The 26,176-nt window shown below is 48.0% G+C and overlaps 1 protein-coding gene across 1 annotated transcript in view; it reads left to right on the top strand.

The window, feature by feature from the left end:
* The window catches only part of LOC126531526 (methanethiol oxidase-like), a 74,958-nt gene extending 50,150 nt beyond the window's left edge, over window positions 1–24,808 (top strand). Inside the window, exons 10-11 of the mRNA XM_050179073.3 lie at window positions 4,927–5,072; window positions 24,004–24,808. Coding sequence (XP_050035030.2) covers window positions 4,927–5,072; window positions 24,004–24,166 — 309 coding nt within the window. The 3' untranslated portion in view covers window positions 24,167–24,808. The remainder of the gene's footprint in view (window positions 1–4,926; window positions 5,073–24,003) is intronic.
* Window positions 24,809–26,176: the final 1,368 nt, after the last annotated feature.

The following is a 26,176-nucleotide window of genomic DNA, read 5'->3' as shown; positions in this document are numbered from 1 at the left end:
ATCCAATGTCATTCGAATCCGTTGCTTGGTGAACGGAAACATTTTGTTGTATTGCCTCACATGCATAAGATTTCCCGCAATCTGGAAAAAATTGGGCAACGGGCGAATGCAACCGTCGTATTCTCGGCCCTGAAGAAACTTGCGACATTGTGCAAGATAGGAAAGGCTGACAACAACAAAGTGCGAGGATGCATGGTCAGACATCAGAAACGTTACGTCACTTGAAATGAAGGTGTCGTGTACCAGTTTATCTTGCCATGCGGGAACCACTATATGGGTCAGAGCGGTAGATGCTTAAACGAGCGCCTTAAGCAACATGCTCGCAATATCGGATACGAGTGAGGGGAACACTTGCTCATCACATTGCCTGCGTTTCAAAAACGTGCAAGCCGTTCACTGATAAATGTGTTGTCATAGGAAGAAGCAAAGACGGGGTAACTCGAGAGATCATTGAAGCTAAAATGATAAGCACAGCAGGACGCACACGTGTGAACACACCTTCTATTATCCTCTGCGATAAAGAGCAAGCGTTTCTGAGACGCTGATACCCATCGATTGACTAAGTGATATGTACTTCGAGCATATAAAAGTGATGCAGGTGAAAAATAAGATTTGTTGGAAGCAGCGCTCGTACTGTTCGCGTGTCTGGTTTTTGCTGTCTCGTCCTCTACGTGCTATTCGTTGCTATTCAAATATGAAATAATAGTCAGCAACGTTAATTGATAGGTGATGTAAGTCACTGTTCACCAATATACTTAGGTGGAACAAATAAAAGAAGCTCCATACACTGTTTCACGAACTCGCGCGCTGCACCGATATCTGTAGTTCTCGTGCCTGACATAGGCCGACGCACGCCAAAAGGCATTGTCTCTCTTCCGCCGATATCCTTCCGCGCACTGCACTGGCTTAACGGGAGCATCACTGATTGATTAGCGGCGCGTAATGAGCGAGTTTGCATTTCTGGAAAATGCAGCTGCTTTTTTCTTGCCGAATGGTTGACGGCGTCCGCAGTTCTCATTGCAGTCCACTGAGGTGGTGCGGCGTGTAGTTTCATTTCTTCAATAAAACTCATGTGAGTCGAAAAAAATAGTAGGCTACCGGAAGGCCAGCTGTCACGCGTACATAAAAATAAATCTAACGACTAACAAATTTAGAGGAATAGAATGCAGAATGCGAAAACGCCGCTGGGCGATACGGAACCACGCTGTGACACCCTTCTGTCAAAAACTCGAGATGGTTAAGAGCGCTTTCACGGCCAGTGTGCAATTGGTTGAAGCATGGAAAGATAGAAACGAAAGGCAGGGCTGTGCGAAAAAAAACCGGGGTGGAGAAAAACGGAACCAGGGGTGGAGAGGCAAGAGCGCACCGGTTTCAGCGCTCATGTTCTTGTCGGTTTGCTGAACACGTGTTGACGAGTCCCGCCCAGCGTTCGGGGTCTCGCAGACTGGGGGCTCTCGCACAGCTCCGCGTAATTGCCCTGTCAGTGACAGGACCGTGTCAATGTGCTATACCGGAACAGAGGAAACAAGTGCTATGGTTATCGCGTCCTGTAAAGAGTGGTATGTAGGGCCGTTCTTTCATTTGGCTGATGGCATGAGAGGCACCAACGTAGGGGCGAGTTTGTGCTGTTAGCAGGCATGTCTAAAGCGATCGTCTAGCCTGGATTGAGATTTCATGGACTTTTCGTTACCGAACTTATATAAATCGGTGCTATCGATGCGTTTCACAACACATTGTGAAACGCGTCGATCGAACATTTATGTTGGAATTCTCATATTAGCAACATCATGCGCCGTCTGAAGTGACGACTGAACTGGAACTACTCGTCAGATTTGACCAATTTTGGTGGACTGAGGAGTCTGGAAAATGAAACTTCGACTGGAAGTATCTTCGAAGCTAGCTTCCAGTACTCTGAGAAATTCCTCAGTAAAATACCGCAATGTTCGCGCTTTGGTCCACTTGGTACCATAATTTTTAAAGGACAGCAGCAGTGAAGACACAAGCTTCTCTTAGGCTGTCCCATTTTTCGATCGGACGTTTCAGTTCTTTCATTTGGCTGAAGGCGTGTCTCAAACAATGGTAGATGCTCATGTGGGCGCATTATTTTGATAATTGTGTTCGACTAAAATCAAGTGCAACTTTGTTTTTTCCTACATCGGTTGCCTTCGTCTATCAGCGTTTCGGCAGCGTATGTACAAATTATTACGATCATTCCTTCCCGTCGTGTGGTGTTTTCACGTACACAAGGGCACGCGGTCAATTTCAGACGGACCTTTGATCGAAGGTCGACTAGCAATCTACTTACATTTTGCACAACGCCTGTGCAAGTGCCCTTATACATTACTGCACAATATTCTTCAAAACCCCACATTACTGTACAGGAACTGCACAAAGTATGTAGAGCTCCAGCGACACTAGACCACCTTGCTTGAACAGAAAAGCTGATACAACGCAATAATGAAGCATGACGCTTCCGCATGTTCCCTCAACTGGCAACCATTGATTGGCGACCCTAAACAACAAGCATAACCAGGTGCCTGCTGCAACTGAGTGCAGCTAAATGCTATCTGTACAATAGGAATTTACCCGTTTTAACATTTGCGAAGCTACTGTTTTCCCGCATAGCATGGGTATTGCTATAGCTTGTATTGCCGCCAACAGATCTTCCAAGTTGTCGTAAGTCGGATCACACAAAAGTTGAGGAGCTCGGAACCAAGTGCATATTTTTTCATTTCTTACTCTCTAATTCACTAAAAATAGCACATTATATTCATTCGTGTTCCTTGAGGTGCTTCTTTGAAGTTTCACATAAGAATACTAATTGTGTCTAATCATGTATGCTATACATCCATTTAAAGCACCAGTGCTTAGGCTTACGTATCGCAGGATAGCTTGCGACTACTGCATCTTGAAATAGAATGTGAAAACATCGCAGTAGCGTAAATGAGCACATTTGTAGCAGTAACAGAACGGTTCAGAGTACTCCTGTAGGCTAACGTGTCAAATGTTACGACTCATTTGCTATAACTTTTTTTTTTGTCGGTTGCACTTAGACTTTAACTGTTCGCACGAATGCTCAGGCAATGCCATAGCCTTGTATCAATGGCATCCATGCTTCTGATTGATAGCTCTTGCTGACCGTCCTTCACACCTTCGGCAATGCAAAGGCGAGAAGATTTAGCTATGTATTACAGGATCTATTTGCACATGCCAAAAGCCATGTAGATGTAGCAGCGGACACATGCGTTTATTAGTGTCCGCTCCGTGAAATATATTCAAAGTTGTAGAATACAGGTATTCATGAGGCGCAAAAGACAAATTAAAGAATTTTAAGCAGGGGAAACCTAATAGTACTCGGTAGTGGCAAGTCTACCTTTTGGGCAACATGAAACCAAATTTTTATTACAGCGAAGCTAAGGGATACTTTCCCCACTATCTTGTCCGTGCGCAGAAAAGAATCCCTAAGACAGTGAAATGCCAGGCCGACCCGCGGCGGAGGTTAAGCAGGCGTTAAGCACTCCCCATACGTGGGCCGATCCCGAAGATAGTGAAATGCCGGGCCGACCCGTGGCGGAGGTACAGTTCGCCATCAAGGGACCCACATACGCAGCATCGCTGGTCATCCTTATTTTTAATTTCTTCTTTTGCCACATGTTCAGATCTGTGGAGGACCTTTTATTGCCCGCGGGAGACACCATGATACTTTGAATCAGTGCAGTGTCACGCTGGCCCCTCTGTTCTCTCCATTACCTCGTTAAATCCTTTAAATGGCGACTGGCTTGCATAATCAGCTTTGACTTGCTTGTGCACGCGTAGGTTCAAGGAACCATATTTCTATCCATTCCTCCTATTTGCGTGTGCGGGGCAGGGAAGCGGATGTCTTTCCCGTTTGCCTCCCTGGACAGTATTCTGCACTTTTACACCTTATGCCACGTTGCTGTTTCGTGCCAATCAGAGGCTGTATCAGCCTTGTGAGCCAATTAAAACTGCGGAGATGACAACTCGGGGTCCAGATTAGCACACCGGGTTGCGTTCTTCATATCGCGAGATATTATTGGGGCTCAAGCTATCTGTCGGAATAGTGATACGTGTGTTAGCGCCCCTTCGGTCTCCTTGTTAGATAAGGAGACGGCTTTTTTGAATGGTTAAAATTCGGATGATGTGGCGCCGCTGTGCATGGGTGAAATAGGTAGTTGTTTCCTGAAAATAAAGTTGAAGTTAGCGCAGTGTGGTGGGTCGTCTCCCTTCTGTCCTTGTTCGCTGGCGCTAAATTTGCTGTCAATGTCTCCATCTCTGGTTCGCTGCTTCGTAAAACCGGTATTTACGTAGCTTTAAATGTTCGCTCGCGGCGATTGCTAAGCCTTAGCATTATATGAACGCGACTGCGCGAGTGTCGGCCGCGTGCCTAATTCTTGAGCCGTGAGGGTTCAATCGGTATGCATTGACCTCACTGTGCTCTATCTAGCAGCAACATGGCGCGAGATAAGGCGTGCTCTCTACTTCTGTGTCCATCTTCTGAGGACCAGTGTGGAGTGTGCGTGGGGAGTTCTGGGGTCTTTTATATTCCCAGTTGATCAATTTCGAAGATACGATCAGTGTCGCGAGATTTTGCATGACTCGATCGCCAGTGAACGCGTCAGCATCTGCGGCCGAGAGCGTCTCTCACACAGTACCTTAGCATGCAGCAGTCTCGGCACAGTACCGGGAGCATCATTGCCCGTAGACGCCGACGTGTCCGGTGCCGAGCTATGCGAGATCTCGTGAAAGTAGTCGTATCCCTGAAAGTGATCGACTGGGTATACCACCCTTGACATTGTCATGCCCTTGAACGGTATTGAAACTGTTTCCCTGTCCTTGGTGCGAGTCTCACGATTGCCCGCGGCGAACAAGCGTTCTGGGTCCAACACGCCTGTTATCACGTGACAGGAACAGCCCGAGCGGTGCGTGATCAAGGGCAAGGCTGTTCGAGGTGCCGCCCAGATGCTGCAACTCAGCTTGGACGGCAAGAGGCTGTACGCCACAACGTCGCTGTACAGCGCCTGGGACAAGCAGTTCTACCCGGAGCTATACGAGTAAGACTGGCTACGTATCGCGGAGCTTTTTTCTGTGGCTTTATCGTAGAGCAAATGACGTTCTTTTGTTGTAAAATCGCTGCATCGCTTTTAGTATTGCTTGCACCTATTATACATATGTGGCTCGAGCTACGCGCACACATAGGAAGACGAATGAAGTTTCTGTAGAAAAATGACTACTGCCTGTGGTTTAAATGAGGGCTTATAAGGCATTGCGTGTCTTTAAGTTGAAAGAAAGAAAGAAAGTTGAAGGAAGAAGACGAAGTGTCTTTCAGGCAGAACGCCGGCTCTTCCAGCTCTACTCATTTTGTGAATTTCTTAGACTTTGCTAGTGGACTGCTATTTCCTCCTTAACTGCGATGGAGATGGAGCCTCACGCGCGTCCGCCGGGCTCGGCAGTGCCCGCGGCGGCTGCCTCCAGGAAGCGCAACGGCACCGAGAGCGACACTGACAGCGACGACACCATGAAGTACTATGTCAGCGGTGAAGATTCTTGCGACGACACCTTCGAGCTGGTGCGGAGTCGTAAAGCAAAGCGAAGATTTCTCAGCGCATCATCGAATTCGAGTGAGTCCACCGTGAGATCTTCGCGGGATACCGAGGAGCTCGCCATCCTGTTCTCGCCAGTTCTCGCCAGTGGCAACCTGAGACGCCTCAACAGGCAAGCCGTGTCTTCTCATCTAGAGGCGCTGGTTCCAAACGAAATCAAAGACATCAGGGTGAACACCCGTAAGAACGTGCTAGCTATTGACGTAGAACACGCGGCGCGTTGGATTCCTTGCGCAAGGTCACGGAACTTGGCGGGATGAAAGTCCGCCCTTATATTCCGCTCGGCAAACAAGTCCGTACTGGCGTAATTTACGATATTGACGAGACCATCGTCGACTCCGATCTGTCAATCTTAATCAAGCCAGCTACGGAAAACACCATCATCACAAACTCGTTTCGTCTCGGCACGTCACGGTGTGTGAAGATCATATTTAAGGGCGAATCCCTCCCATCGCACGTAAAAGTGGGCCACTTCCGACACGCAGTTCGCCCCTTTATGCCAAAACCGCTGCAGTGCTGGAATTGCAAGAAGCTTGGCCATGTGAGTAGTGTGTGCAATAACACTACCGTCTGTTCTCGCTGCACTGGGCCCCACACCACAAACACGTGCGAGGCCAGTGTGCTGAAGTGCACAAACTGCAGCGGCCCTCACGATGCATCTTCGAAGGAATGCCCTTTGATTAGAAAGGAAATGCAAATATTGAAGAAAATGATTAGAGACCACTCGTCTCACCGAGAAGCAGCAGCATCTATTAAGCGACGACGATCACGTCGCCGACGTCGATCAAGAGCCTCCAAAGCCTCTACAGAACGCCACACACGTATATTACCACCCACTCTTCCGCCCAGGCCAAACGCAGTCAGCTCAAAGGACAAGGGTGCATCGAACAGCACGGCTGCTGACGCGTGGCCTGCACTCCCGAAGCTACATGCCCCTACTGAGCGAAATGATACTTCTACAGTAGGGGACACTTCGTCTGTTCCTGATAAATTGGCGGACCAAGATCAACAAATTGTTATGATCAGCTCTCTGGTGAGTGCTATTCGTGTTCTACTGGACAAGCTACAGACACCAACAGCTCGAAGTGCATTGCAAGTGCTGGATGCCATCAGTCCGGTTCTGGCGAGCCTTCAGAAGTCCAGTGCTTGAGAACTTCTACAGCAGAACCATGGCTCATCGACAACAACAAAGATGGTTCCGGGATGATGTGAGAAGTGCCTCCATATTCCAATGGAATGCGAGAGGCCTGAGGTCTCGTATTTCGGATTTCCGACAGTTCGTATTTGCAAACCATTTTCCTATACTGGTCATCTGTGAACCGAACTTGTCAGCCTGCATAAGACTATCGGGATATGAATCTTTTCTTTCAAACACGTGTGTCCGTAGTAGTAAGGTTCTGGTTTACATTCGCAAGGACCTTACGTATTTTTCCCAACACGTAGCGCCACATGACGGTAACCAATACGTCTGTGTTAATGTGGAAAAGAAGCTGTCTTTTACTCTTATTGGCGTCTACCTTTCCCCAACAAGTCAGTTTGATAGAAAAAGACTGGAAGATATTATGGCTGATACTCCCGGTCCTTGGATAATAACAGGGGACTTCAACGCTCACCACCATATATGGGGAAGCTCCAGGATAAATTCGAGGGGCAGGTCACTAGTATCCTTTGCATCAGGCCACAACCTGTGTCTTCTAAATGACGGAAGCCCGACATTTCTGCGAGGAACTACATACAGTAGCTGCCTTGACTTGACTTTGGTGTCACGTTGCCTGACTTTGAGCGTACAGTGGTTCACTGATGTTGAAACCCATGGAAGTGATCATATTCCGACCTATGTGAGAATCGATGGACTAGACGCCGCATTACCGGTTGTCTCTCGCCAAATCGACTGGTCAGTCTTTCAAGATCGCGTAGAAGACACATGCAAGACACATATTGCACGCAGATTAGAAGACATAATTGCTGACGCTATGCAAGATTGTACACGCTGCTTCACACATCCATCAAAGCGTACAGAGAATGACATTGAATTGGAAAGGCTTCGTGCACTACGTCGCCGAGCTGAAAGGAGGTACAGGCGCACGAAGTCAATTCTTGACCTCAGAGAAGCTCGGCGCATGCAAAAGATCAAACGCCGAATGGATAAGCTAGCGGATCAAAGATGGAAATGTTTTTGCGACTCACTAGACCCCCGCAAGCCATTGTCCTGTGTGTGGCGTACCCTACGGGGTCTTTGCTCGAGTCCCCAGCAACGACACCCATTCAACGCCCTTGCTCTCTATCAAAACCGCCGCGAGATAGACGTCGCAGAGGAATTTTGTGCGAACGTCGCCGGCGGCACAGTTTTAGTCCCTGACATGGCTCTAGGCAACATCCCCGGCCCACGAGATGCAAGTATGGACGCTCCATTCTCTATGGAAGAGTTAGAAGCTGCTATGGCGCTATGTAGGTGTTCGTCTTCACCAGGACCCGATGGCATAACATATACTGCTTTGCGCCACCTAGGCAGAGAAGCACGAAGAGAACTCAGCCTTTTTAATACTTCATGGCAAGATGGTGTCGTCCCACAGGAATGGAAACGTAGCCGCCTGGTACCGCTTCTAAAAGCAGGAAAGTCACCACTCGAATTGGCATCCTATCGGCCTATAGCTCTTGCCAGCTGCGTCGGGAAGCTTATGGAACGTATGATCCTCATGCGTCTCGAATGGTACCTTGAACATCATAAAATTTACCCTGACTCTATGGCTGGATTTCGACGCGGTCGTTCATCGATTGACAGTGTCATCGATCTAGTATCATCTGTGGAACAACAAAAATCTCGGAAGCGATTATCAGTAGCGCTCTTTCTTGACGTGAAAGGCGCTTACGACAACGTTTCCCATCAAACCATTCTAGACGCACTTCTGACAATTTAACTAGGAGGGCGAGTCTATCGATGGGTCAGTAACTACTTGACACAAAGGTCCTTGTTCGTACGAACGGAAGATGGTCCGACTACCGACCACTACACATGCCGAGGCGTTCCCCAAGGCGGTGTTCTAAGCCCTATTCTTTTCAACCTCGCGCTTCTTGGGCTGGCCGAATCCCTACCGGAAACAGTGAGTATTTCAATCTACGCCGACGACATCTGCATCTGAACATCAGCGGTCACTCGCCTGCAGGTTCGCGCACGGCTACAGAAAGCAGCAACACAGGCATCTGACTACCTTCACACACAAGGCCTTACCATCTCAACAGAAAAATGTGCATTAGTCGCTTTTACGCGAAAAACGATGACTCCTTATCCAGTATGCATCAATGGTCAGCCTATCTCCTACAAGAGAAATCACCGGTTTTTGGGCGTCATTGTAGACCGGGACCTCACTTGGAGCCCTCATGTTGCCCACTTGAAGAAGCTCACATCCATTGTTCACGTCTTCAAGTTCATCGCCGGCAAAACATGGGGATCGTCAATGGCATCCATGCTACAGTTATATCGAGCACTGTTCATCGGATTCCTACGCTATAGCTCCCCCGTGCTTGCTAAAACATGCAAGTCAAATCTTCGAGAACTTCAGAGCGTGCAGGCACAGGCACTACGTGTTTGCCTAGGCCTTCCGCGCAACGCCTCGACAGCTGGAACCATTATAATCGCTCAAGACCATCCGATCACAACTTACATTAGCACCGAAACGCTTAGAGCTCATGTTCGTAATGTTTCACGGATGCAGTCAAGCTTTCTTGCGTGCCTGCCAGAACGACGACCACAGGCGTCCTTCTACAACAAGGTCAACATCCATCGTGCCTCCTTACCATCGGGTTTCACACCCTCTGCACGTTCAACCTCAGCTTTGTGCTGTTTAAAACAACCTCAAGTGCGTCTTACGATTCCAGGGATAAGAAAGAAGACCGACCTGCCTACCTTGGCCTTGAAGCAAGCAGCTCTGGATTGTTTGCACACTTTCTACTTTGATCGAGTACATATATATACGGATGGCTCTTCCACTCAGACCAGTTCCACCAGCGCAGTGGTTATACCATCCCGTTCACTAAGCATCCGAAGACGACGAAGTGTCTTCTTGACAGAACGCTTGTTTCTGTGCTCTCTGCATTTTTGGTGAACTCTTTGCCTTTCGGGGTGCCTTACCTCCCCGTCTTGCGACCATGGACGCGGAGCATGCCACAGGCCCTCCTGGCCAGAAGTCATCACGGCTGTCAACCGCAAGGAAGCGAGTTGGCTCCCCCAGCGACACCGAGGACACCGAGCTGTACTCTATGTCGGAAGACGACTCATCCGACGACGGCTTCATACCCGTCCGGAGTAAGAGGGCGAAGAGAAAGATCGCCAACACAGCGCCGTCACCTCCTGCGAGCGCTACGACTATGAAGTCAAGGCCTGCGCGCTGGCCACACGTCATCATCTTTATGCCGGAAGAACCGTCAAGCAACCTACGGTTGCTGAACAGGCAAGCCCTATCCATTTTTCTGGTACGTGCGGTGCCGGATCAAATTAAAGACATCAGAATAAACCCACGCAAGAATATACTCGCCATAGACGTGTACAACGCGAGTGCGCTTGGAACACTTCAAGAAATCACGGAGCTTGGCGGAATCAAAATGCGCCCCTTCATCCCGATCGACGACACATCGATAGCCGGTGTAATTTAAGACATTGACATTGCCATTCCCAATGAAGATTTACCTAGCCTCATCAAGCCGGCAAACGAGGGCACGATCATTACGCAAGTGCGCCGTCTTGGGAATACGCGCTGCGTAAAAGTAATCTTCAAGGGGGATTGCATACCCTCCCACGTTAAAGTCGGACATTTTCGACATCCAGTTCGACCATTCATCCAGAAGCCGCTTCAATGCCATCAGTGCTTCAGGCTAGGACACGTAAAGGGCGTGTGTCCGAACTCGCTTCTGTGTCCCCGTTGCGCTGAACCTCATGCAGAAGTGACCTGCGGTGCCACAGTTCTGAAGTGCGCCAACTGTAGCGGCCCTCACGCAGCCTCGTCGAAAGACTGCCCCCGCATCAAGAGGGAGCGCGCGGTTCTGAAGCAAATGGCCAGAGACAATTCGGCCCACAGGGAGGCAGCCGAAGTAGTCCGGCGTCGGCGTCGACGTCGGCACCGTCGTAAGTCTTCAAAGAAGGCGCATGAGCGAAGCGATAGTACCCGCTCCACTACGGTACCACTTAGTCGCGACGCGATAGGGCCCACCACTTCCACGAGGGCATCAGATAAGACTCTTTCTTTAGAGGAATGGCCTACGCTACCGAGCCGCTCCCTTGCTAAGGAACCTCAGAAGGTCACGGCGCCACCGGAGCCTTCTCCGGCCATTGATGATTCACCTAAAACAGATCAAGTCATCTCGGTGCTACGTTCCCTCATGGAGGCCATCCGAACGATTTTAGTTGAGATGGGGACACCGTCTGCTCGAAGCGCACTTAAAGTGCTGGACGCCTTAAGCCCAGTGCTTGAATCCCTCAACTAGAAAGATGGCTACCCATACCCCATCCTTCCGAAAAGAAGTCAAGGCAGCGTCCGTCATGCAGTGGAACGCCAGAGGGCTAAAATCGCGAATTTCAGATTTCCGTCAGTATGTGTACACCAATGTGTTTCCACTCATCGTCATTTGTGAGCCCAACTTGTCGAAACCAATCAGACTGTCAGGGTACGAATGTTTCATGCCATCAACAAATAGTGCATGCAGCAAAATCATCATTTTTGTTCGTCGGGAACTCACCTATGTTTTGCAACCGATTGCGCCCCACGACGACAATCAGTATATATGCGTCACAGTTAAAAAGAACAAACTCTTGTTTACTCTCATAGGCGTGTATATATCGCCTTCCAACAATTTCGACACTAAAAGATTAGCGGATATCTTGAGTGTTTGCCCCGCTCCATGGGTCATCATAGGAGATTTCAATGCACACCATCCAGCATGGGGAAGTACAAAGACAAATGCAAGAGGACGAAGATTATCAAGCATCGCCTACAACTATGGCCTTACTCTCTTGAACGATGGTAGCCCCACCTTTCTTCGAGGCGTGACATACGGCAGCTGCCTCGACCTTGCTTTTGTCTCCAACTCTCTCGCCAGATATGTGAAGTGGTTTCCAGATATTGAGACCCATGGGAGTGATCACATTCCCACCTATCTGAACATCAAAGGCTTGATGTCTAGATCTGGCCCACGGAATACCATTCGGACGATTCAATGGGCCAACTTCAAATCTGATATGGAAGATGCCTGCAGCGAGGGCCTGCCCTCTGGGTTAGAACAAACAATTAAAAATACGATGCGGAACGCCACTCGCATACTGACGATCTCTCACACGCGAAACGACTTCGACATAGAATTAGAGCGACTTCGCGCACTTCGTCGCCGGGCGGAACGTCGATATCGGCGTACAAGATCAATCCATGACCTTAGGGCAGCCAGGAGGATACAAAAGAAGATTCAGCGTCGAATGAATAGATTAGCGTCGGAACGTTGGGCAACGTTTTGCCAAACACTCGACCCCCGCAAGCCGCTGTCTCACATTTGGAAAACGGTGCAAGGTCTGCGTTGCCTTCCGGAACAGCGTTTTCCATTCAAGGCACTCGCGCTTTTCCAAGGGCGGCAAGACATCGATGTCGCAGAAGACTTTTGTGTGCGAGTGGCAGACCAAGCGACACGCCCAGATCCTCCAGCCCGAGATGATGTCCCCCATTCCCGAGATTGCCGCATGGACCTTCCTTTTACAATGGAGGAGCTCGAGGCGGCACTAGCTCTCTGCAGGCGCCCATCATCTCCGGGTCCAGATGGTATATCATACCGAGCCTTGTGCTATCTCGGAGAATCCGCACGGACAGCACTATTGAGTCTCTACAACACCTCATGGCAGGAGGGAAATGTTCCTGACGAATGGAAAGTGAGCCGCCTGGTGCCAATATTGAAGCAGGGCAAATCCCCACTAGAGCTCAGCTCTTACCGCCCGATAGCGTTGGCCAGCTGTGTAGGAAAGATAATGGAACGGATGATCCTTGGCCGCCTGGAATGGTACCTTGAACACCACAAGATTTATCCGAGTTCCATGGCTGGTTTCCGACGTGACCGCTCTTCCATCGACAATGTAGTTGATCTCGTTTCATATGTCCAGCACGAAAGGTCCCGTAAACGTTTATCTGCAGCTTTATTCTTAGATGTGAAAGGGGCATACGATAACGTATTGCATGAGGCTATTCTCGACGCTCTTGTGACGGTTGGCCTAGGTGGCAGAGTATTTTTATGGATTGCAAGTTACCTATCTGCAAGATCATTCTATGTATTAACTGACGATGGCCCAACTACGCGACGCTATACCAGCAAGGGCGTTCCTCAAGGCGGTGCTCTCAGCCCGACGCTATTCAACCTCGCTCTTATTGGGCTTGCTGAACACTTGCCAACTACCACCAAAATTTCAGTATACGCAGACGACATCTGTCTCTGGACTTCGGCAGTCACACGTCCTCAGATACGTGCACGGCTTCAGAGAGCGGCTACTTTGACAGCGAGCTACTTGTGTGAACAAGGTCTCAGCATATCGCCAGAAAAATGCGCCCTAGTGGCGTTTACTCGCAAACCAATGACTCCTTATGTCATCTCAATCAACGGGCGGACCATTTCCTATGTCAGAACCTACAGATTTCTAGGCGTAATTATCGACCGAGACCTCTGTTGGAGCCCGCACGTGGCTTACATGAAACGACGCCTAACAGCAACCTCCCAGTTGTTTAAATACCTGACAGGAAAGACGTGAGGGATGTCAGTAGACGCAATGCTGAGACTCTACAGAGCTCTCTTTCTCGGTTTTTTAAGATACAGTCTACCTGTACTGAACAACACCTGCAAGACAAATATTCGTGTTCTGCAAGCAGCGCAAGCTCAAGCACTCAGAGTTTGTCTTGGTTTGCCGAGATGCACGTCAACTGAGGCAACTATTGCGATTGCTCGGGACCATCCAATGCAGACTCACATCACGGTGGAAACCCTGAGAACGCATATCAGACATTTGGCACGGGCCCCCTATCACCACCTTGCAACACTACCTTCAGACAGGCACCAAGCATCATTCTCAAAAACTATTGTCAAGTACAACGACAAACTTCCCTCGGGCTTCACCGCTGCATCTAAACCATCGATGCCCCCTTGGTGCCTTGTCAGCCCCACAGTCCATCTCAACGTGCCAGGAATCGGGAAAAGGTCTGAGCTGTCGTCGCCTGTGCTGAAACAACTGTCTCTGCTTCTTCTGCACGAGAGGTACGCAGACAGTGCACATATTTATACTGACGGTTCCACAAACATCCAGTGTTCGTCCTGTGCTGCAGTCGTCCCAGAAAGAGGTATTACCATCAGCTTTAGGACTGACCACCCAACGACATCTACATCTGCGGAACTAGCTGCTCTTCGAGCTGCACTTTGTTTTGTCAATCGGGAACCACCTCGACAATGGTCAATTTTCAGCGACTCAAAGGCAGCCCTACAATCTGTACTATCAGCTCTGCGTCGCGGGCCATCTGAACAGCTCGTATTCGATATTAGATGCCTACTTCATACATCACATGAGAAAGGACATCGCGTGACGTTTCAGTGGCTGCCAAGTCACTGCGGCGTCATCGGAAATGAAGACGCCGATAAAGCCGCTCGGACAGCTCTTGAAGACACACAGGAAGAGGCCATACCACTTTCACGTTCCGACGCAGCCAGCAGACTTCGAGTGCTTGCACAGGAGATCACGCTCTCTCTATGGTGCACACCAAGCAGCCAGACCAACCGCAGCGATCATCAACACGACCTGCCCTCCTTGATGCATCTCTGTATGCCAACCGGACTCCGCCGAAGTGAGGCCACCCTGCTTTATCGCTTATGGCTAGGGGTGGCCTTCACGAAATCTTACTCGTTTCGCATTGGAATGGCCGACAACGCTCTCTGCAATGCCTGTCTTTGCGAGGAGACGCTGGAACACATTCTGTGCGACTGTCCTGAATATAATGTTCAGAGACAGTCCATGGCGTCCGTTCTAGCGCACCTTGACAGTAGACCATTGTCAGTTGCAACCATTTTCACATATCGCCGACTGAAGACATCGCAGCTGAAGGCGACGAAGGGACTACTTCGGTTTATGAAGGATACGGGCTTGGACAAGCGACTGTGACAGTGATGTCACGTACCACACAAGAGTGACAGACTGTAACCAACGATGTGTGTGCCGTGTTATGTGCCCTCTATCTCTTCTCCCCATCTTTCATCCCCCCCCATCCCCCTCCCATGTGTAGGGTAGCAAACCGGTTAGGCAAAACTGGTTAACCTCCCTGCCTTCCTTCTCCACTTTTTCCTTCCTTCACTAAGCATCCAATACAAGATTTCTCACTTGACAACATCGACTAGTTCGGAGCTTGTTGCCCTCCGAGGTGCCGTTGATTATATTAATAACCAACCGGCTAATCGGTGGGCTATATTCTGCGATTCGAAGGCGGCCTTACAATGTCTTCTGGCATCTCTTCGTCGCGGGTCATGTGAACAACTCGTGTCGGAGATACGCGAAATGCACAATCACATGATCGCGAAAGGACACGACGTCGTGTTTCAGTGGCTGCCTGGTTATTGCGGTGTCTCCGGCAATGACCTCGCTGACGAAGCTGCTAGAAAAGCTCACGAGGGAGCAACCCTTGTTTCAATACCTTTATCGCGGACCGACGCATCCCAACACTTAGGCAAGCTAGCGCACTCTTTGACATTGGAGAAGTGGCGCACACCTGAATTCACTCACCATCGCTTGCATTCCCTCGATCCCTATATGCAACTGCGGCTGTTACCAGGTCTTCCGCGAAATGAAGAAATAGTGCTGTGCCGCTTACGTTTGGGCGTCGCATTCACAAATGCTTATGCATTTCTGATTGGAATGGCTGATAGCGCCGAGTGCAATGCCTGCGGTGTCGAGGAAACCATAGAACACCTACTATGCTACTGCCCATCTTATGAAAATGAAAGGCAAGACCTCTGCACAGCTCTCAATCAGCTAGATGGAAAGCCGTTCACCTTGAACAAGATCTTGGGATCATGGCCTCGCATATCACAGCTATAAAAGGCCACAAAAGCGCTGCTGCGATATTTGAAAGCGACCGGATTGAGTCAGCGTCTGTGATCCGGACTGAGTGACCGACTGATATCTCCAGTGGACTTTCTCTTTTCTTTTTTTTTAATCTTTCCGTCCCCCTTTCCCTTTCCCCAGTGTGGGGTAGCCAAGCGGGCTCAGTCCTGGTTAACCTCCCTACGTTTCATTTATCATTTTCTCTCTCTCTCTAAGTTGAAAATTCCTACCCTGCTGTTAAATTTTCTTGATGCATCATAATAGGTAGGCTTTCCTTGGCCTCTCCAGCAGACATACTTGCGACTGATTGAATTGTAAATATACGCTGTTACACTCCAATGCTATTGTTACAATGCAATGTTACACTCCGCTCTCCAATGCTATTCACAGCGTGTTTACAGGAGGTATTCAAAGACCTGGATTGGGAAGAATTGGGGGATAAGTGTTAATGGAGAATACCCTATTAACTTGCGATTCGCTGATGGTATTGCCTTGCTTAATAACTCAGGGGACCAATTGCAATGCATGCTCACTGACCTGGAGAGGCAAAGCAGAAGGGTGGGTCTGAAAATTAATCTACAGAAAACTAAAGTAATGTTTAACAGTCTCGGAAGAGAACAGCAGTTTACGATAGGTAGCGAGGCACTTGATAAGGTAATGGAATACATCTACTTAGGACAGGTAGTGACCGTGGATCCGGATCATGACACTGAAATACTCAAAAGAATAAGAATGGGCTGGGGTGCGTTTGGCAGGCATTCTCAGATCATGAACAGCAGGTCGCTATTATCCTTCAGCAGAAAAGTGTATAACAGCTGTGTCTTACCAGTACTCACCTACGGGGCAGAAACCTGGAGGCTTACGAAAAGGGTTCTGCTGAAATTGAGGACGACGCAACGAGCTATGGAAAGAAGCGTTAAGGGATAAAAAAGAGCAGATTGGGTGAGGGAACAAACGCGAGTTAATGACATCTTAGTTGAAATCAAGAAAAAGAAATGGGCATGGGCAGGACATATAATGAGGAGGGAAGATAACCGATGGTTGTTAAGGTTCACGGACTGGATTCCAAGGGAAGGGAAGTGTAGCAGGGGGCGGCCGAAAGTTAGATGGGCGGATGACATTAAGAAGTTTGTAGGGACAACATGGCCACAATTAGTACATGACCGGGGTAGTTGAAGTATGGGAGAGGCCTTTGCCCTGCAGTGGGCGTAACCAGGCTGATGATGATGATGATGCTGTTACACGTCGGTCTAACCGTAGAAAATCTTTGGAAAAAATTGCACGTCTTTCGTTGCTTGCAACTTTGAGCTGCAATGAAGTCTCGTGAAAGGCTTCAGCAGCTTCGAGTTTTCAGTACGACTCATTTGATGCATAAGTTAGCCTGAATACTTTTTACGCGTTGCAGCCATAAAAAGCCTTCCAACATAAGCTTGCGGGAGGTACTGAATAGTGCCCACTCTGCACCAATATGTGTATTCTATGAAGCTTAGTTCTGAGCAGTAAAATGTGCGCCCAACCTGATGCAAAGACAGTAAGACAGTGTCGCGATTTTCCTGTTTCTGAAGCTTCTCACAGCGCCTGTATATGCATATAGATATAGCAGAAAGTTTTAAAGCCACTTTGTACGTTACCGTAGCTGCAGCCTCTCTCTGGACTGGAGCCCCCGCGGAAATTTTGAGTGTCGTAAAGCTGACCACATGCTAATTGCTGATTTCGCGTGAAATTATCCTTAAAGGGACACTAAAGCGAAACAATAAATCAGTTTAGACTAATAAAACATTGAGAACCTCGCAGGCAGTCATTTCAAAATAATAGTGATTATTAGATGGGAAAATGAAGGTTGAAGTATCAGTATTTGAATTTCACGCCGCAACCCCGACGCCGGGACGTCGGTGTGACGTCAGGGATTCCAAAGTATTTTTTCGCATTTGGGCCGCGCTGGCTCGGTAAACGTTCCCGAAACTTGCCATGTTTAATATTCGGTTCCTTTAGAACACAATGTAGTCAGTCTGTACCGCTATATATTTAAGTAGGCCCTAGAAGATGCTATGGAAATCCATGACGTCACAGCGACCAGATGCGGGAACTTCAAGGAGGCGTCGCTTTCGTTCTTGCGCTTTTTCTGGCTTACCAAGAGCCTTAACGTGGTAACAGTGGTGTTTTTTGTGCTGGTATAACGGTATTTTACTGATGCAGAAGAAATCATTTTTTCCTTCAGGGTCCCTTTAACTTGGCTTAGGAATCGCATTCAAAGCATGTGGACACGTTTAAAGACCCCTTGGGTTTATAAAGTTGACGCTATCCTTCTGAAGCGTAGCTAGTGAGTGGCAGAAGGTTCTCGCAATGACGTGACGAGGAATCAAACATGTTTTTGTCGGTTAATCTTGAAACGAGGAGTTCCGGAACCATTGCAGCGCCTGCTGCTTCTGCAGTATACAAATGCGTAGCCCACGCCGTGATCCTCCGTTTTCTGCGCTTATCGCCCAATAAAGAACGCAGCCTTAAACTCTGCTTCTGACGGCCAAGCGGTGTTTTGAATTTGCCTTATTTTTGGCCTTGCGTTGGCAGTGTCACGACATGTCGCGTTGGCAGGTATAACGGGGTCTCGTCTTCACTTACGTGTGCTGAAAATTCGGCGGACTGCAGCGTTGTGGAAAATGGGCCGACAAACATTTGCCACGAAAATTTCAGGAGGTGCATAAGTGATTGCATAACTTAATAGCATAAACTGCTATTAAGTGAAAAAATAAAACTGGTCACATTGGTCGGCCTCGAAAGGCACTTACGTCAATTGGCCCAATACGCTTGCTAAGTGCTCAAATCTCGCGTATAGGCCCAGAAAAGGTGCATAGCTCAAGATACAGAGCCATTTTTATCTCTACGCACGTACTTGTTGCCGCAATTTATCATATTGCGCGCCGAACTATTTGCGGAAAGCAGGGATTGCCTCCGCACCACGTTTCTCAAATTTCCGACGTCGCCCGTTGCGTATGCAAGCGAAACCTTGTGGTGGCAACCAACCACCGGTTGAAACTGGCGAGTTTTGCTTACGGATAAAGCAAAAATATAACCACATTATCGCGACGCGACCCCGCCTAAATGGGCTTCCATGCGGATGTAACGACCCCGTAACGTGCACCTAAATGCAGCTCAAAATTGACGAATATATGCGTTCGTCCCGGTTGCCGTTTATGGCTTGTGGGTATCGCTAGCGTTTGGCAGAATTCGTATGGCATACGTTTGCTGAATACGTTTGGCAGAATTCGTAGAAACAAGGGCGAAGATAGGACAGGACAGCTGCGAAGGAAAGTTGCTTGTTGTTTCCGCGCTAAAATAAATCTGATGTAGTCAGCCTGTAATCAACATTCTTGCATGTTCAAACTATCGCTTCTTAAATTATGCTGCCGAATGGCCCAGGGATGTAATACAGGAGGCCTTCTAAGAACCTCAACCACCCCACTTCTGTTCACTTAAAGGCGCACAATACTGAGAACAGGTGCTCTTTCAAGAATTCCGTAACACTAGCGCAAATGTACCCGAAGTTTTTTCTTAACTACATACTGTGACGCATGAACGTTGAGAATAGCCTACTCACATAGGTTCTTTCTCTCAACCGTTCTTCCCACTCGCTTTGTGCAGCTTGGCCAACTCTCAAGCCACTGCCCACGTCTTTTGGCTTTTACTGCTACCTTTACTGATGTCCTGCACATTCGCAGTCTACTGGAACAAACTTTATAGAGTGGCTTTGCGGAAGTACAGACTTTGCTCCGGATTTCGTCTGCCTTTCGGCTCGCGGTATGTTAGTCTGAATCACTGCAGAGAAATGGCTGTGCTTTGCAATTCCTCTCGCATAGGGGCTACGCCTTTCAACCTCGCGAAAGATGGTTTCTTAGAAAAATCCTTTCGCGACCAGGAACTTCTGCGCAGAGGCGGTCTTTCAGCGACAACTAATCCGGGCTCTTACTCACTGTCCCACCACTCACGACACTGAAGCTCTACGCTTCTCGTTCAAGTCCGTGCGCCTACGCACAGCTCTTACTGTGGAAAGTTCAAGCGGAAGCCTTTGATTTTTGTTTCTGCGTTCGCTTATTTCCTACTGCGTCGGAGACGTGCTCTGCGTTGTGCTTCGGCGGTGGTATAGTTTCGCTGAAGCCTGTAGGAGTTCGTGATGGCGTTATGGCTCTTGCATTATGATCTTTTACTCGGATCAAGTAAAGCCGAAGTCTTGCTAAGGAACTACGAATAGGTTTAGTTTCGTGAATGAATGAAACCCTTCTCAAAAGAAACCAACACTGGAAACTTCCAAGAAATGTTATTCGCCAAGCGTCGCTTGGCCAAGTGCCTTTATTTCTTTTTTTTTTGTGCACCGTTAGATTGGGCGGTGATCAGAGAACCTTCTGCTATTAGAGCGGAGAATGTGGTCCCGCGAAAAGCATCGAGTGTGAAAAGCTGCCAAGAAGCATTGTCACAACCATATCAAGGAAACCGACGATATGGACCGGCAAAACGCAGAACATTTCCTGCTATTTTTTATAGGAATCTACTCGAGTAAAAAGAGAAATGAAAGTGCACGAAAAGGCAACTTCCTTCTTGTGGATGCCGAATCCGCATCTTTCGCATTGCAAGTGCAGCGCTTTACCACATACAGCTACCGCAGTGGTAGACCCTGTGTCAAAATGTTTGGATATTTGTGTACGTGTGTCATACATCTATGGCTGTGGGAGTGTTGCACAGCGCCGATCATGGTCCTCGGCGAATACGTGGAACATGCTCCCATTCAATCGCAGGAGTCGCGTACAGTGGGTGCGATTAGCAGCAAACAAGTGGTCTGCTCGTTATTTGTGCATTTCAATTAAAGACGAGTAACTTCCGCTAAGCTTTCCTATAGGCTTCATTGTCGGTTTGCTTCATAGCTGTAACCATAACAAAATTGAGGTCCTAGGTTCCCTCATTTTTTTAAGGTAACAAGCATCGTAAATAGTCTTGTTGCGGTGTCTCCACAATTGAGAGCCACCGGTTCCGATCTTGATCCCTTTCTAAATCGCGCGATTCGCGCATTAGGCGGAGATCAGGCCAGTATACTATTGTTTCGGCAGTTCGGTGGTCGACGTGCCTTGACGCTATTATGAATATCTGCACTCATAAGTATGCCACATGCGTTACAAACATATATCTTGTGTTTGGGTTTAGTTTCCGTAATCGTGAGCACGAGGTCGCGGGATCGAATCCCGGCCATGGCGGCCGCATTTCGATGGGGGCGAAATGCGAAAACACCCGTGTACTTAGATTTAGGTGCACGCTAAAGAACCCCAGGTGGTCGAAATTTCCGGAGTCCTCCACTACGGCGTGCCTCATAATCAGAAAGTGGTTTTGGCACGTAAAACCCCATAATTCCGTAATCGCATAGTTTGTGGAAGCTCATGAGAAAATGGAGCTTTAGCATCGAAGCAGCTAATCTACTTTGTTCTAAATGTCGCTAGAAATGGCACGACATTCGCTTGATTTGTGGAGAGTTCATTTTTCTTTTGAAAGGTATGGTATGGTAAAACTTTATTGAAGTCCTGCAGTTGCTTGTGAATAGCTAACATTATTCAAAATATTTGGCCCTTTCGATTAATTTTTAAATCCGTCTTGCTTCGCCTGTCCGCCTGTTTCCTTTCCTTCATGTTTATCCGTCTTTCATTTCTCGTTTTCATTTCCTGTTCTTTCTTAGCGTTTTTTTTTTTTTTTTTTGCGCAACCAGCAACAGCCTTTTCTCTGCCTCCGGTTTACTTCATTTCTTGTTTCACGTTGCTCTTCTCCACGCACATTACCTAAGCGAGTCTCAACGTCCAGGTATTACCAGCGTTCTGACAACGGTTTCTACCACTGCATGCTTATCGCGAGTCAGTGTAAACAGCGTGAGTAGTGCCAGCCCGCAGCACAAGGCCCCCGAGTGTATACGGTTGCAATCTATACGAGGCGCTGATATCCCGGAAGGGTGGCCTTGTACTGTGTTTGCTTATACATACCTTCGGGCCGTCATATTTACTGCTAAGAGCTACGGCTTTACTCCGCTGTCGTTTGAAGTAAGCCCGATCGGCCGAGCTTCGCGTGAAACCCGCCGTCCCGTAAGGTAATTCAATGCGTTTAGCAAAAGGAAACGACGCCCAGTCAAACTGTGCGTGAAAAAATTTGTCTGCTAATGGTTCGTCCGCTCACCAAGCCCCAAAGGCTTTCTCCGGGATGAACACCCCGCCCGTCCATTTGAAACTGGATGTTCGCGCCTCTCCTGGCTTTCTCAAAGTGGCATGTCTGTTCCGAGTTTTTAGTACATCGTGCTTATACGGAAGCGCTTGCGTTGTTTCTTTTTTCCTTACATCACGGTGATTCAGACAGTTGCATCCCCCTCCCCACTCTGCTCCGCGCCGTGTCCTTCCAAACACGATTTTCTTTGTAAAGCACAAGAAAAACATGAAATCCACTGGAGTAACCCCAGGCTTTTGCGAACGAGAGAGAGAGAGAGAGAGAGAGGAAAGGGGAAAGGCAGGGAGGTTAACCAGAGAAATAGATCCGGTTGGCTACCCTACGCTGGGGAGAGAGGGGAGGGGGAGGTAAAGTGGTAACAAAGTAGAGATAAGGAAAGGAAGGAGAATAGAGACAACCATTTTCCATATTAGTCTCAGTGCTGCAGAAACATCAAGCAACCTGCTTGAACTGCAGGTTTCCTAAACATGTTTGAATTCCTTACGTTATTCCAACATTAATGCAACGACTCGATCGCTTCTTAAGCGAATGCCTGTGCTGAATGTAGCTAGTGCTATTCAGACGCACAGCGCGAAGTGCACATAGTTCATAGGCTTCGACTAGGCACTGCCTATACTAAAAGCTTCCTGTATAGGATAGGAAAAATTAACAGTGCTACATGATCATGTGAAGAGGCTGAAGAAAACATAGAACACCTTCTTCTACCTCTAAAAATCGCAATGCTCCCCGCAAGAACCTCTAGAAAAAACTACACGGCTTGTTTAGACGGCCGCTATACTTAGGAAAAATTTTACGTCCATGGCCAGCAGAAAAACTTGAAACCATCGCTGCGCGCGCCTTAGTACAATTTCTGGATGAATATAAGATCACAAAAAATAGGTCATACAATAGTTATCGCTCGCATTGTTAACAAGCACCATTAATTACATGTTCATTGTGTCTTCGCGTTCAAGTATCACTTGTATTGTATTTAGAGTGCGGCATTCAAGGGCTCAACATCTTCTGTGTGAACATCTTGGCGCTGTGAAAATTTATGCTGTGCAAATTCATGTGTTGCGTGTGAACATTTCGGTTTTAGTATTTATGCCATGTGAATTCTTCTGTTGCGCGAACAGTTATATTGAAATACTGAGACTTAGTACGTGAATGTTCGTTCATGTCATTTTTTTTTGTCCAGTTTGGTGATTAACTTTACGACTATAACTATCACGTAAGAGAAGAGGAGTAGCCGGCGCCACACATAGGCATCAACCTCTCCTGACATACATTTAATAAAGTGCACGCGCGAATACTTGCGATAATTTCCAGCGATCTAAAACTCAATTTATTTCTGCGTTGGCTTACTGAAGAAAGGCTGCTTTTTAGGCATTCTTCGGAGTGTTTAAGTTTTACTCTTGCTTTCTAAACCATCGACTGATTTCTTCCAGGCATCATATCTATTAGGTAGTATTTCCAATTCGCACAAGACCGTGCCTAACTGCCAAGTTTCCGGTTTGCCGCCTGAAACGGCGGAGCTGAAATTCGTTGATTTCCTTCATTAATCAACGGAGAGCTCCCAAACGCGCTGTTTTTTTTTTTTTGGCGACTTCGTGAAAAAAAAAAAACGCCGCCGATTGCTGACGCTTGGGAAGATACTATTCCGCCTTTGGCAGAGTGTAGACGACGAGCTGTGCCACTGAGCAAGAGCCGTAATAGTTGTGCCTTCACAGCTGGCCTTTTTAATGCCGTGAATCCTACAGTTTCGCACCAAGGAAATATTAAAGCAACTTATTCACCTTCATCAATTGTCAGAGTGCATTTATACCGAAAATAACGAAACGATTTCCCAGAAAAAAAAAAAACGTGGTAAATACTAGAGAATAGGTCAGCAAACCAGTTATTAAATGGGAAAACCAGCCCAGGCGTATAAAAAAATCTGAATAATTTAGGTATATTAAAGTGTAGCAAGAAATGATATGTTGGGCATTGTAGGGTTTAGTAACTCTGCAGGTGCTCGTACTCGGGTCAAGCCTGCTTTTCTGCAACGGTGCGCAGGAAAGGAGCCATGATGCTACGCGTGGATGTGGACAACAAAAATGGAGGCCTCTGCATCGACCGCGAGTTCCTGGTCGATTTTGGCGAAGAGCCCGAAGGACCCGTGTTGGCCCACGAGATGCGCTTCCCGGGCGGAGACTCCACCTCGGACATCTGGCTCTGAGGATGCGGATGACGCTGGCAAGCGGCCGAATCCTTCGATCCAGTCCTTTCGCCTGCGTGACTTCGATCTGTTTGTTTCGATTGAAGCTACCGGCGGCACTGCTTAGCTTGGGCAGTTGGATACGAAAGAGTTGTCGTTGTTTCGAGAAACAACTCGCTTATATACATTCCAATACTTCCTGGACATTCGTTCTACATCTTGGCTAAAACAACCACTGATGACTCGTAACGCAGATTCCTTTTAGTAAAGCAATTCTGTCGTACCTTTCGAAATGTGGCAAGCTGGCTTTCTCGCAATGCGCAGTTGTCTCAGATATGACGACCAGTACCTTGATTATTGGGAACCCGGTGTATTGTTAGTGTTCTTGTGCTATGGATATAGTTTGGAAACGCAATTGTAAGCACGTTATAGCCGCAAATTCAGCATCTTGAACAGTGTCCGAGCCGTCAAAATTTTTGCGAGAACGCTAACTTGCATCTTTTGAATGTTTATTATTGCTGTTAACATGAGCGCTGGAGTACTGTTATAAAAAAATTTGAGCATGTTGTACGTTGCGCCGCTTGCGACGTTTTCGTTATTTCGTTGCTGAATTTACAAATTTTGATTTAAAGTTGCCAATAAACAAATTGACGTTGCCGTTTAGACGTGGTTTTCTGCATATATGGTTGTTACCAGGCGGTTCAGTTGCCTCTATCTGCCTCTATCTTCAGCGATTCTCCGAAACTTGAGATTACGTAACCTCGAACACTAGGCGCGCCTGCGAGGACGCGGCGCACACGAAGCCACCAGCATTCTCGACTTGCCTGTGCTTTGCACCCGCTGCAGATGAACTCCAAGGCAGGGTGCTCAGCCCTTCCCCCTAACCCCCCCCCCCCCCCCTTTCGTGTACCATACTACTGTCCTTGTCGATTGACGAAACAGCGTCCTTGCGTAAACTTGTCTTCTCATTACATTGCTTTGTTTTTGAGGTCGCGGGATCAAATCCTGGTCGCGGGGGCCGCACCGCGGTGGGTGAGCATTGCTAAAACGCCCATGCGCTGTGCATTTGAGTGCACGTTAAAGAACCGTAGTTCAAAATTAATCCACAGTCCCAGCGTGCCTACGGCATGGCTCATGAGATCCTGTTTCTGGCACGTAAAACCTCAGAATTAACGTTCTGCCGCTGTTGCCATCTGCGTCGGTTTTACGATGTAGAATTACGTTGTCTTGGAAAATTTCTAGATACGAAGGCTTTCTTGCCCAGTTACCCAAACTTTGCGTGTCGGGTATGTTTCTGTGCTCTTTCATGGGTCGATCCCGAGTGCAGTGTAAAAATGCAGGGCCGATGTGAGCTACTGGGTATCTGCCGCTGGGGCTTACTGATTGCCGGGCTCTTTTGTATAACATATCGCATAATTAATCTCATAAAATTGTCCGATGACCGGCTTCGAACAGAGAATGTGTAGCACGGAAGCTCCATAGTGTAACGATTAAGCCACAGACGCTTTTTCCGCTCTTAGGCGTTCCTTATGGTAGCGTTGTTTCGTCATGCAAGACCTTAGTTATAGATACAATTAAAACATGATGCGTCAAAAAGTGGGCCGACCTCTGGGATAGTCCAATTTAAACGTTCAAGCAGTTCCATGCTCCTCCTACTCCCTTACATGGGGAGTGACGCGACAGAGTGCTATGCGCAGAGACTCCGTCCCATTGTCACCCCCAGTTCAAGAAATGCTTTGTGGGAAGACGATTCAACCTGCAGTTGAAGTAGACGAGGAATTTTTTTTACCTCGGCGAGCTTGTTCGTGTTGGGTATTTACTACAGGCAGGCAGTCAATGAGAACTATTGCGTTGTATTGCCCAAACGGTTGTGTGACACAGCTCAAAGAAATTGTCGTACTCTTTGGAACACACGTATGCGAGTGGTTCGCGTGCCCCGGCAACATTCCCGCCCACATAGTACTGAGCTAACAGCACTTCCTGACAAAAATGGTATGAGAACGCGACCACGCCTTCTACTTCCCTTGTATT

The sequence above is a fragment of the Dermacentor andersoni genome, chromosome 5, assembly GCF_023375885.2.
Source record: "Dermacentor andersoni chromosome 5, qqDerAnde1_hic_scaffold, whole genome shotgun sequence".
Lineage (NCBI taxonomy): Eukaryota > Metazoa > Arthropoda > Arachnida > Ixodida > Ixodidae > Dermacentor > Dermacentor andersoni.
This window is presented reverse-complemented; position numbering and strand designations above follow the sequence as displayed.